General features: G+C 32.2%; 1 protein-coding gene across 1 annotated transcript; it reads left to right on the top strand.

Annotated features, from left to right (window-relative positions):
- Nucleotides 1-1,416: 1,416 nt before the first annotated feature.
- Nucleotides 1,417-2,352, top strand: LOC123251646 (olfactory receptor 10AG1-like). The gene has a single exon (XM_044680952.1). The coding sequence runs from the start codon at nt 1,417-1,419 to the stop codon at nt 2,350-2,352; it is 936 nt and encodes a 311-aa protein (XP_044536887.1).
- The last annotated feature ends 12,053 nt before the right edge of the window (nt 2,353-14,405 follow it).

Below are 14,405 nucleotides of genomic sequence, written 5' to 3'. Positions count from 1 at the left end.
TTTATGCCTTTATGCCCTAAAGTTATTTTTCATAAATTTATTTCTAAGAAGAATCAGAAATGTATAAATTAGAACTTTTGTTATCTTTTGAAAGATCCCTGTGTAATTAATGATTTATATTCCCTTCCAATTAGTATATAAATACATATATATATGGTTACATACACACATTATATATACCATGTACCTTTGACATATATATATATGTATATATATATATATAGGAAAATATATTTCAGACTACTTAAGAGGTTTAAGAAGTATTCTTGTACTGAAACTTATGTAGAATATGATAATAATGCCATACATATATCATATTTCTATTTTTAAAAAGTTCATTGTTACTCTTCCATTGAAGTCATTTCAAATCTGGTTGCATCAAAAAGAAGTAAGGCAAAGTGACATATCTTATGTGATAGAATCTTGTAAATCATGTGTAGTCTATTAATTTTCTTCCCAAAATTTAATTAACTTTTCTTGAGTTATAATTATTGCAAAAATTGAGCTCAATTCTCCTTATTTTGATAATATTTTTATATAATTGTAGTCAGTGTATATATATACATACATACATACATATATATATAGTTTTATTATTTCTGCTTATTTTGCCAGAAATACATCTTCCTATGCCTTTGAATTATTATCTTTATTCAGTATGATCCCATTCTTCTATTTAGGGTGACTCAGCTATGCTATTAGATAAAATACTCACAAATAGCTGTTACCCTATAATTATATAGAGGAATATCCATTTATTTTTACTATTTGTCTAATACTAATACTGAATGTGAATCTATCAATTTTGTGTGTACATGGATACATGTATATGTTTATTATTTTCTTCCTTTGTTTTTGCTATGTTTATTCAAATTTAAATAAAGTAAGAAATATGATCTCTATTATATTTCTGGTGTATCATCCATGAATAAGGAAGTAAAATAATCCTGAGATACTCAATCTTACTCAAACTATATCTAGAATACTGAATTTATTTCTGGGTCCCATAACATTTAGATGAGATGTAATGCTAAACATTAAATGTTAGGAAGATACAGTAAGTGATGCTGAAGAAAATTACTGATAATTTTGATGGTCCTTTGGCCTTCACATCATAATGGGAAACTTGAGGTAGGTTTTAATAATCAATAGTGATAGGAATTGAAAGTCATTTCAAGCCAAAACTTATAGACATATTTCACTTATACTTTTTAAAGCATTATTTCCAGAATCATTGAAAAAATTCAATAAGCTATTGATATGCCTCTCTATCTAAAACTTTTACTATAATTACTAGGTAATAAAGAATGTTAGAAATGAAAATAATCTTTCCTTATGGATAGCTTAATGAAAATTCCTTATTTTACAGAAATTGTGATTTTCCTCTCTGGAATTCATTATTTCCATTCATGGAAAATGAAAAGAAATATGGGAGAAACAAATATCACTATCATGGTGGAATTCATTCTCTTGGGATTTTCTAATCTTCCTAGGCTTGAAGGCTTTCTCTTTGTGCTATTTTTGGTCATCTATATGAGTATTCTGATAGGAAATGGCCTAATTATTTTCATTACCAAGATTGATCCAAGTCTCCAAACACCTATGTATTTTTTCATTGGAAACTTTTCCTTCTTAGAAATTTGTTACACATCAGTAACTATACCAAGATTGCTGACAAACCTTTGGAGCCAAAGAAGAAATATTTCCTTCCTGGCTTGTGCTGTACAACTTACTTCTTTTCTTATTATGGGAGCCACTGAATGCTTCCTACTAGCTGTGATGGCTTATGATCGTTATGTGGCCATCTGTAAGCCACTCTACTATCATGTCATCATGAATCACAAGACATGTATCAAGCTGGTGGTTGGCTCCTGGATCAGTGGAATCCCACTCCAAATAGGACAGACTTACCAGATTTTCTCTTTGCCCTTATGTGGTTCTAACAAACTTAATCACATATTCTGTGACATCCCACCATTACTAAAATTGGCATGTGGAGACACGTCAGTAAATGAGTTCTCTGTCTATGCTGATGTTCTGATCTTAGCCATGATTCCCTTTCTATTGATATTATGGTCATACAGCCAAATCATTGGTACCATACTCAAACTACCATCAGCCACTGGAAGATCCAAAGCATTTTCTACTTGTTCTTCTCACCTCATTGTTGTAGGTTTATTCTTTGGATCAGCTATCATAACATATTTGCGACCCAAATCTATTCATTCAGCAGAAGCAGACAAAGTTCTCTCTCTTTTCTATACTATTGTGACTCCCATGTTCAACCCTATAATATACAGTCTTAGAAACAAAGATATCATTGTTGCACTGAAGAAACTGTTACCCAAGTAATTAGGATCAGGATATAAAAACAATTTTCAAAGTCCAGTTTCATCTTCATTGCAATACAGTTATTACATATTTTGTTCAGTATTTCTCTCATACACCAACATGAAATTTCTAAAGCCTGGTAATACTCTTGGAGAGGAGAGGATTAGACATATGGACATGGAGATGGTAGAAATATGAAGGACAGAATCATGATCAGAAGGAACATAATTAGATTTTAATATTTGCAACCATGAAATCTTAAGAAAATATAGATATGACTAACTTGGTATCTTTTGTCACCTAAGGTTGTTATCCTTCTTGCAAAAGATCAACCTAGGGGGCAGCTGGGTGGCTCTGTGGATTGAGAGCCAGTGATAGAGATGGGAGGTTCTAGGTTCAAATCTGGCCTCAGACACTTCCTAGCTGTGTGACTTTGGTCACATCACTTAACCCCCATTGCCTAGCCCTTATCACTCTTCTGCCTTGGAGCCAATACATGGTATTGACTCCAAGACAGAAGGTAAGGGTTTTAAAAAAGAAAAAAAAAAGATCAACCTACTAATAACTAACATTGCATGTTTTCAAAGTAGTTTATATTAATTTTGATTCCCCAAACATTCCATAAAAGAAAGATGTTGCTATTTAATCTCATTTAATATTTAATGCAAGTGAAACTAGGAAAGAATAGGACTTGTACAAAATTAAATATCTTTTGTGTTTGAGAAAAGATTTGAACAGAAACCTTCTTGAAACCATAACTCATGGTATGAGTATATAGACTTTGAGAAGCTGACTTTCTAGAAATGTGGTTTATTCATCTTCATAGAGGATTAGAAACGCAGTATGTTACCTCAAAGTTGAACAATTGTGTAAATGTTGAGTAATGGTGAGAGAAACTGAGTAATACAATTTCTGATTCTCTTACTCCCTGAAATTCTGGCAGGATTTCAAAGCATTATATTAATCCTAGAGAAGGAATGAAAGTGTGCTCATTGTAAGTTAGGAATAAGTGAAAATTGTAATGACAGCTTATGGATTACCATAATTCCTTCATGTGTTTGTATTTCTATGGTATAAAATAAATTATACTATCATTTATATGATATTTTGAATGTTGTGCTTTCTTATTTCCTCAAGTCTAGATGAATTAATAAAATTGGGTTTCTCAGGGCAAACGGAACAAGAAGGGTATATTACATAATAAAATTAAAAGAAATGCCTGAATGTATCCAAAATGAACCAAAGAACTTCAGTTATATAACTTGGGCAAAGGAGACTTGAAAAATGCTTAAACTAGTATTTAAAGCCTTGAGAAATACAACTTAATTAACCTTTAGGGTCTTCATATTTTTTCTAATATATTCTCTGTTCTACTCAAAGTTTTTTATGTGTGTATGTTCAGTTTACATTAAGTTTCTCATGCAACAACTTTCATGGTTCCCTATATCCAACTGGTACTATCATTTCCTTCTAATCAAAACCTTGATTTTTTGTTATAGTATAATTACAGTAATAGTAAACATGTAGCAGAGAGCTCCTTTTTTCTAAGGCCAAACTTGGAAAGCCATTCTTATAAACTAAGATTCAGAAAGAGGAATGTTTAAGAACACCAGTCCTATTATTAGAATAGCCCTATGTTTACTTTAATATACTGTCTATAATTTCACACATATCTTTATATTATTTCTATTCATATTTGATTTCATAAATCCTGTCATCTATGTGGCATAGCATATGGAGTATGGGATTTGGAGTCAGGGAGAACTTAGTTCAAATTCTGCCATAGGTTCTGCTTAGTTAAGTGATCTAGAATATTTAGTTTCAATTTCCTCAGTTTCCTCATCTATAAAACAAGGCTAATGATAGTACTAATCTCATGAGGTTATTGCAAAGATCAAAAGGGAAAACATGTAAAAGTGTACCATATGACTTAAAAATGCATAAATGCTTTATTATTCAGTCATTTCAGTCATGTTAAACTCTTTGTGATTATATTTGGAATTCTTTTGGCTAAGAAAATGGAGTCTTTTGCTATTCTCTTCCCCAGCTTAATTTATAGATGAAGAAATGAGACAAACAGGGTTAAGTGGTTTGAGTAGAGTCACACAACTAGTAAGTATCTGAGGCCAAATTTGAACTCAGGAAGATGACTTCAGCCCTTTGTACCACTCAGCTATGCAAAATAAAATGCCACCCAAGTTCAAACATTAAACTACAGAACACAGCAAATAGCATTTTGATCCACATTTTCTATTCAGAAAGATAGAAGCTTCAAGAGTAGGGTAGAAAATAAACATAAAAACATAATTTATCATTTTTATAAATTAATTAATTCATATTATGATGGGTAAATGGGAAATGGAATGTTAAGAGATATCACTTTGAAAAAAATCATAGAAGAAATTTGAAGAAATCAGTGAAGGAAAAAGTGTGAAGGATAAAGTGATGACTTAAAAAAGGCAAGGGTGAACAACAAAAGCATCATCAACAACTGCCCTGCAGTCTAGTTTCATGAGGAAAATGTGGTAAGACATTAATTATGTTGGTATAAAAGTAAAGGAAAAAATCAGCAACTCCAAGAACATTATTGCAATTTGGGAATGGAGAAATGCTAACAAAATTGCAACTTTGCATCACTAATAAGCATATACAACACAAAGATACAAACACAAAAAAATTAAAATAAAATACCAATAATCTGGATGCCATATTTCTATCTATTCACACATATATTTTGTGTATGTTTCTGGATGAATATACAGATATATAGCATATATCTGTGTGTAAACCACACAGAGATTGAGAAATGTACATTCTCAGCTATTTATACTTTTGCTACAAAGTTTTTGATAGCAATTAAAAGCTAAATTATATATATATATATATATATATTCTTGATTATATGACCAGTCACAAAAATGTCACAGATTAGATCACTCACATTGGAAAAGTCCTAAAAAGACAGGGATAAAAAGGCTTCTTTTAAGATTTTTGTAAACAGTTATAAGCTTAAAATCAGAAAGTAGAAGTAACTGTAACAATGAGATAACTTAATTCTTAATATTCATTATTGACTAGCTCAATGATGATGCTGATGATGTGGCTTGGAATAATGTTCACTCACATGAACAAAATAGTCATGAGCTCATAAAACCAGTGAAACATTATCTCTTTTGTTCCTCACATTAAATAATTGAGATTAATGCTATTATTATCCCCATTTCCCAGATTTCACAGTTAAAAAATTGCACTTCAAATTGGCTAAGTGATATAATCAAGGTCATATAGCAATATGAAAGTCAAGTCATGAAGTAAGTGTTCCTTAGAAGTGTAGCATCCATGACCCTGAGAGAGGATGAATCTGAATCACAGAATTCCATACTGCCTCTGAGAACTCCAAGGGAGGGGGCAGTTAAGGGCAGGTAGGGGCAGTTGGAGAGTTGGTATAAAAAGCCAGGTCAGCTCTCTGGCAGGGTGTCTCTTGGAACACACCCTGGGGATTCAAGGGCAAAAGGGACTGTTTCTCTGACTGCCAGGGCTGAGTTATCACCATAGCTGACCTCTAGTAGATCTTCAACAAAACCAACTATACACCTTCAATTTAGTTGCATGGGACTTAGGAGAAGACTATTTTAGGGAGTTAGTTTAGAGTCAAGCCATTCAGTATACATTTCCCTCCTTGGGGGGGAGGTGCTGCTTACTTTGATATAACTTGATTTAGATAGCTATCTCTTTCCTCTTGTTCCTAAACCATTTCTCTTCTTCCTATTCCCTGAAATCATTAAACCCTTACTATTTAGAAACTGAGCCTGGTTACAGATAATTTGGGGTGATACTCACACCTTCCATAAGCCAAGTTCCTCTTACTAGTGGTTCTGAAGTTGATCCTGTTTTCAGAGTTAGTGGGCTGCTCCTGAAGAAATCAAGCCTCACCTATTTCTATCCTGTGGGGAAATAATACATACAGAGAAAGATACTATCACAAGGGTTTTAGCCTTTTCTGTTACCAGCTTGAATCTTGAATTTACCTAAACAAATCTAGTCTCCATCACTTGACTGGAAGATATCAGTAACTGATTTTAACTGCACCCAGTGCTGGGGTGGAGGAAGATTCTACTCACTCACTTGAACCCAAATTCCCTTTTGTGACTCCTGTCCTGCCACTGCTCAGTTCAGGGACCCAGAAAAAATATTGTTAGCTGGACTGTACCATCAATCATTCAGTCTCATCTTACAGAAGGCAGCTCTGAAGTCACTACAACAGAAAAGATTTCATAATTCTTAATTAACAAGGTTGAAGATATAAAGGAAAAGCATACTTTTCAAATATATGCATCTATACTTGGATAAGCCTATATGAATGCTTTTATATGTATACATAAAATTTTCAGTATTATAATAAGATTTCAAAAGACCTGCTAAAGGAAGGAAAAAATAGAACAAACCTTAGTCTGGATGAATTTACAGTGTAACAGAGTATCTAAAGACATATCACCAGCTGTTCTTTAAAAGCTATCCTTAAAATGTTTTAAACTATCTTCTAAAACACCTTTAGAAGAAAACATTATTGGTTCCTATACTAATAAAGTCAATAAAGAGAACTAAAAACCAATGTCACTAAAGCATATGGACAATGATGTTAAAATATTAGCAGGAAGATCATAGCAACATATGCATGTATTTCTATAATATTCTCTGTGAAGATGCTGGAGTTAGATAAAGGAAGTATGGATGGTTAAACATTAGAGAAATAGTCAACAAAACAGTCACATTAAAATAACAGTATCAGCAACAATAAGCCACATGCTAACTTTGCAAGATGCAGAAAATAGTTTTAGGTTGAATTTCAAATAGGTAGTGAATTAGAGAACTTATTAAAATGTGCCAGCAAAAAGGACTCAGAGATACCAATGTTGAAGAAAACATTAACCTAATACCTTGCCTTGCAGTGGAAAGAATAACTATTAGAATAATTAATAAAAATTATTGCTAGGGATACGGTGGTTTGTGGAGTGCTCTCTCCTTATGTTGGCAAGGGGTTAACCTATACCATCTTTCTACAACCATGTGAGTTTCTCAGTGAATCTCTTTTTGATCAACCTTCTGAAGTAGGCCAACCTCCCACTGAGGACAATTCCATCTTGCACTCTTGTGGGTATCTCTGTTGTCCCTGCCCCTCTATCATGCTTTTCAGACTTTTAATATTGTCTTTTCCAACTAGAATGACAGTTCCTCAAAGGCAGAATCTGTCTTTTTGTTTGTAAAAGGCTTTTACAAAAATCTTAGTACAACTTGAAGATACTGAAGTCTAAAACTATAGTTTTAAAATTTAGTCTTATGAAACATTCATTTTGCCCAATGCTTAGCACAATGTTTGGCACATAACAAGTATAGAACAAAATCTCTCTGTCTCCTCTCTGTCTCTGTCTCTGTCTCTGCCTCTGTCTCTCTGTCTCTCTGTCTGTCTCTCTTTTTCCCTGTCTCTCTATCTCTCTGTCTCTCTCTCTCTCTGACTCTCTCATTCTCACTCTTTCTCTCATTCTCCCCTCCCTCTTTTCCTTTTTTCTTACATATATTTATCAAAACGATTTTAAGACAGATCTGTGTAACTGTAACCACTGGAATATTTGGTTTGAAATGAAATGTCAATCCATGGTTATTTTTATGTAGACAATCAAAAACATATGTGATTCCCATCAGTTTGGAATTTTCTCCTAATTTAGATCAAAACCCATCCCTAATTTTCTGCTATATATAACTTATTTCCTCATAAATTTATCATAGAGTTTTTTTTAAATTTTTTAACCCTTAACTTTTGTGTATTGGCTCCTAGGTGGTAGAGTAGTAAGAGGTAGGCAATGGGGGTCAAGTGACTTGCCTAGGGTCACATAGCTGGGAAGTGTCTGAGGCCAGATTTGTACCTAGGACCTCCCGTCTCTAGGCCTGACTTTCAATCCACTGAGCTACCTAGATGCCCCATACCATAGAATTTTATTCTAGGTCCTGGACATCTTCCTTAAATTTCTCCTGAAAACAAAAGTGTACTCGTGAAGATCAGTGGCTGTACACCTGTCATTTCTTATCTTCTACCTTATAGCACAACTTCTCTTTCTGTTTTGTGATTCTATGTTGTTATCTTTAAATTATATTATTCTCTGAGGCTTCTCATTGGTGACATGTTCACTTAAAACTACCTCAATTCATTTTATTTTATTCTGTGATATTAATTTCTCCTGTAAGTAAATTTGTATTCTAAACCTCACTTCTACACAGCTCTATAGGCACATATTGCATGTGTATGGAGATGTTTCCCATAAAAAGCATGGAAGGATTAAATATCATTTCTATGAGTTCAAATGTGTTCAAAGGTAAATCAGGCCACCCAGCTCATTGACCATCTTTATTATCTCACACATTTTGATATGAAATACTTATAGGTTGTCTAATCATATGCATATTCACACAGAATAATCATTTCTAAAAAAGTTAAAACAAAATATATATTTCAATTTTTAATAAAATGAAGTGAAATGTCATGGAAATAATTTTCCTACTTTTTACAATTATTTCATTGATTTATGCTAGAGAAAAAACCCAAAAATAAAAGAATATTTTCATCTACATTTTAATGAAAAATATATTGTAATTTGGGTATAATGATTACTAAATAATAACTTGCTGAAGGACATGATAATAAAAGATTATTTAGGAATTGAAAAGACTTTAGGTATGTACTCAATATATCTACTAATATTTTAAAGATGAGGCAAAATAAACTGAGGAAGCTTACAAACTATTAATCAACTGAATCAGATTCCAATACTTGAAACTCATGGCATATCACTATAGTATGAAAACGCAAGAGTCAAGCTGAAATCTATCTTTCACTGGGAGATGCTAAAAAATGAAATCAATTCAAATCCGGCCTCAGCCATTTCCCAACTGTGTGACCCTGGGCAAGTCACTTGACCCCCATTGCCCACCCTTACCAATCTTCCACCTATGAGACAATATACCGAAGTACAAGGGTTTAAAAAAAAAATGAAATCAATTGACAAAATCTATTTTAATTAAAGGTGAAACAGAATGCATGATGACTATCAGTACAAATCCCTAGTTAGTTACTCAGCTTTTTGCTCTTTCTAAAGTATTTTGTTCCTCATTACCAAAGTACTATGAATTGAGTAGGCAATGAAGCCAAGACTAAAAATTGTCTCCTGGCTCTATTCTTGATGTCCCTTCTACTATAGCATACTACTTCATTGACAAAAATGCAGAGCATGTATTTGAGATAGAAGACATTGTCTTTCTCAAAAAAGTGAGAAGTTGCTGGAAAGATAGCTGTCCCCATAGAGTACAGAAAGGAACTTTTTCTACTTAAACTACTTAATTGCTTGTGGCTCAGAGCAGTTTTAGTTGGATGCTGATGCTCGTTCAAAGTTTCTGTTTGGTTTTAACAAAATTGTTTAATGATTAAATATATCAGTACCTTTTTAATATATCATGTTTCATAACAGGTATACTTGATTTTTAATTGTTTTTCTAAGAAAAGAAAGTTTAATGTTTCATATTATTTGAAAAAATTAAGCATGAAGTATCATCTTGTTCATACTTTAAAAAAAACCTAGGGTTATGACTTAGACATTAGATACTCTCTAAGCTGTCTAATTGCTCTGAATCCTAAGATCAAATTCAATAACAAAGGGAATGTAAATATTCACATAACTATGGCACTTCAAATCTAAAAAGATCATATGTAATTATTATAAACTTGGAGTTGTCATTTTAAAAATAATTCAAATTATATAAAAAGTTCTACTTATTGCTTTTTTAATTGCTGGATATTATTATTATTTTAGATTCTCTGGTACTATCTTGAAAAATATAAAACTTTAATTATGAAATTATTGGTTTTGCTTTTATTATTATTATTATTATTAGTTCATATAATTAGGAAAAGGAATGCTCAATTTGAAAACTCTACAGCAATGTCTATCAGTAATTTTTCTAAAATGTATAGTTTAAAAGACTCACTGAAGCCACTGAAAAATTAAATGACTTCTCCATGGTGAGAGATAGGAGTTGAATTATATTCTAATGACTGCTATCCATTAACTATGCAGGGCTTAATTTACCCAGATATGAGTATCACATTAATATAAAATTTAAATTATGTATACAGTGGGGAGATAGAACTGCATAGCAATCATTGAGCAAAAATGATGGGATGAGTATGTGAACAGACTTGATGAATGTAAATGTAGATGACTCTGATTAAACTAAAATTAACTCTTTTAAAACTGTTATTTCCATGAATGGGTTTAAGCAAAGACAGACGGACAGACATAGAGACAAAGACACACAGAGAGAGACAGAGCTAGTAAGATAGACAGAGACAGAAACAAAGATCAGAGATACAGAGAAAGAAAGATAAAAGAAAATGTATAAACAATAAGTTATTTAAGAAAAACACATTCACATACTGACCATTTAAAAAAAATGTTTTTCATGTTTTCTTGTCTACAAAGTACTCCACAGTTCTGGAATTCCATGTGAGGCCATCTCCAGAACCATAAAAATAATACTTGACCTCCCACATTTTATTCTAAGAGAGCTGTGAAAAATAGCAGATGAATAGACTAAATAATAATGTCCATATTCTGAAGATATTAATTACATACCAATGTCAGATAATGTATAAGGACTCATAATGAGTTTTGAAACTAATATGCTGTTTAGACAATGCCCTCCAAATCTCTAGTGTCATTCAAAAGTGACATTTTGTAATCATCAAAATAATTTGGTACTGGATAAGAAATAGTGTAGTTGATCAATGGAATAGACAGTAGCAAAAGAGCGCAGAAGCCTAGTGTTTGATAAAGCCAAAGGTCTCAGCCACTGGATCAAAAAAAACCAACACATTATTACCTCTAATAAATATGCTTAGGATCCTCTAGCATAAACACCCCAAATCTGTGTGAATTGAAGTGTTCTCAGTAGATTCGTTTCCCTCCATTGATTATTCTCCTTATTATTCACTCCTTTCTTAAAATTAAAATTTTATAACCAACAGTACTTTTCCAGTGATCTGATATGAGAAGAATATAGTGGAATCATTACTCCATCCTTTATTTATCCCCTTAAGGAACACTCTAATGGCTTAAGTTTTCCTTTATCCCTCCCCGAAGTTCAGAAAATTGTTTCTTATTTCACTTACAGTCAACTAAGACTTTTGCCTATCTCCATTTATAAATGTACTTAAAATAGCACCTATCTGACAAGGTTGCTTTGAGAATCAAATAATATAATGTTATGAAAGTATTTCCAATTTTGCATAAAATTCAGCTACTATTATGCTATTAATAAGGAATGGCATAAGGTCATATATTCCTTGTTATCATTGAATATTTAAATAAAAATATTTAAAAACTTCTAATTATATAACTTTATAATTATTTCAACAATGATCATCTTAGTAGATTCAGTTCAATATTTAAGCCTTTTCAGATATAGGATCATTCATTTCAGATATAGGATCACCATGCTATGTTTTCATTTTCAATAAATTCTATATCATTTACAAACTTGCCTGGTATGCAAAATATACTACCAATATAAATAACAAAAGATATTTTTAAAAAATCTATGGGGCCAAATATTTCCGATGCACATAATTAGAAATCCTTTAGCCTCCCAGCGGGAGAGTGGACCCCAGTAAAATCAAATCCATGGTCTGACCAGAATCAGTCACAAAGCACTCCTCACATGAAGCCTCCCCCCAAAACCCTTCTTTCTAATCCTGCCTCTGCTTGTACTTGGTAATAACTGGCTGTTCTTGACAAACCCACTGAAGCAAATATTTCCCTGAGAATCTAGACTAAATGGTTATATATTTACCCATAATTTCTTATCTCTGCCTAAGCTTCAGTGAGGTAAACTAAGTCATTGTACTAAGATTGTAAATCATTACTAATCATTGTCCATGTAAAAAGATTACCTAATCCTTTAGCTTATATAACTATCTCTATATAATACTAGTTGTGATCAATAAACTTGTCGCTGGCTTGAGTACTACTGCATTCTTACCCTTCAGGTGGTACCAGTAGTCTATGACAAAATCCTCCTTTCACTTGCTGTCAGCCAATGTGGAATATTATTTGGATGTCATTCAAACTATTCTAATCCACATAAAGGTATGATTAAGCAGTTCCTCTTTTCTTTTGTCAAAAGTTAAAATGTGACAGATATTTTCCTAAAATATCACTGTTATGTCTATAATGCTACTTCATGATACCATTTTCAAGGAAGTTAGAACATCCAGTGTATCAAAATATTTATTGAATATCTATGAAAATATTCTAAAAATCACATTGACAAATCATACACAAAAAAGGATGCTGGAAGGTATTTGCATATTCAGGTTCATTGAAATCTAATGTTACATTGATACCTGATTTAAGGAAATGAAAACATATTAAATATACATTATTCAATGCCAGGTATTTAATGGTAATCAATCATATAGTTGCTACTCAATGGATCTAATTATACATAATTCCTCAATCATTAATATGATGAATAAGCTTAAACACAAGACTTTGAGCAATTTCTGAGATTTTGAGATTTTGTTCCACAATATTGCTCATTTATTTTCTCAGCCTATAAATTCTTCTTTCCATACTAGGAAAAAAGGACAGATATATCTAGATTCCATAACTACTTATATACAACATTATTGTCATAGTCCAAAAAGGTAATTAGGCTTGTTGATATGATCTTTTGTAAATGACATCATGCTAGCTTTTGCTGACAACTACTGCCTTCTTTCCTTTATTTATTTTTTTTTTAATTTGGCAATACTGAATTAAAGTTGAGCCTTCTTTTATTACCAGATTTTGTTGTCTATTAAAACTGTTTTTAAAATAACATTTTCCTTTGTCCTCGATTGCATAAAAAATAATTTTAACATTTTTAAAAGTTTGATCCAATTTCTGACTCTCTTCCCTCTTTAACCTCCCTTCTCCTTGAGATAGCAAGCAATCGTTAAAAATTTTACTTATGTAATAATTCAAAACATCTTCCATATTAGTCATTCCATATAAAAGAATTTAAACAAAAGTGAAAAAATAAAGTGAAATATAATATGTTTTGAACTGTATTCCGAAACTATCAATTCTTTCTCTGGAGGCAGATAGCCTTTTTCATCAAGAGACCTTGAGGATTTTCTTGGATCACTATATTGCTAAGAATAGCTGTCATACACATTCATACATACACACATGCACAGACACAAACACATACACATACACATACACATATATATTGAGAGAAGAAGAGAGAAAGAGATTCCATTTTTCAGTTCATTCTTTGGAAGTAACATTCACAAGTTATTTTTCAAGTATTAATCTATAGCTGTGTATAATGTTCTCTTAGTTCTACTCATTTCATTGTCCATTATCCCATGTGTGATAATTAGATTAAATCTACACTGCTCATATTTAGATTTAATCACTAATTATCTCAAGGAGAAGGGAGGTTAAAGAGGGAAGAGAGTCAGAAATTGGATCAAACTTATAAAAATGTTAAAATCATTTTTTATTCAACAAAACAACAAAAACATCAGCATGTAATGTGAGGATGAAAGAGGAATGCTGGGAAATGTAGTTCAAGAGTACAAAATTCTAATTACAAAGCTTACTCCAAAGCTCCAAAACTGGCATTCTTGCATTTTTTCCCATGCAATATTATATCTCTTTTTTGTCTGTATTTGTGTAAGTTCTCCTCCATTACTGGAATGCACACACTCATCAACTATTCATGAAAGAATTTAATATTGGTTCTGTAGAAAATAGATAAATAAAGGTAATGGAGACACCAGGGATGTTATAATAAGTCCAAATGGTTGTGGTTACACACACACTGGGTTGTTGGAGAGACTAGACCAGGTTGGGAGACCAGAGCAGCTAAGCTGCTCCTAACTGACAAAGGGACTGTTGACCAACTGCCACCCCGGGGCCAGAGGCTTTGAATCCAACAGACAAGGTAAAGGTTATAACAAGTTTAATTATGTTATC

The sequence above is a fragment of the Gracilinanus agilis genome, chromosome 6 (assembly GCF_016433145.1).
Source record: "Gracilinanus agilis isolate LMUSP501 chromosome 6, AgileGrace, whole genome shotgun sequence".
Classification (NCBI taxonomy): Eukaryota; Metazoa; Chordata; class Mammalia; order Didelphimorphia; family Didelphidae; genus Gracilinanus; species Gracilinanus agilis.
This window is presented reverse-complemented; position numbering and strand designations above follow the sequence as displayed.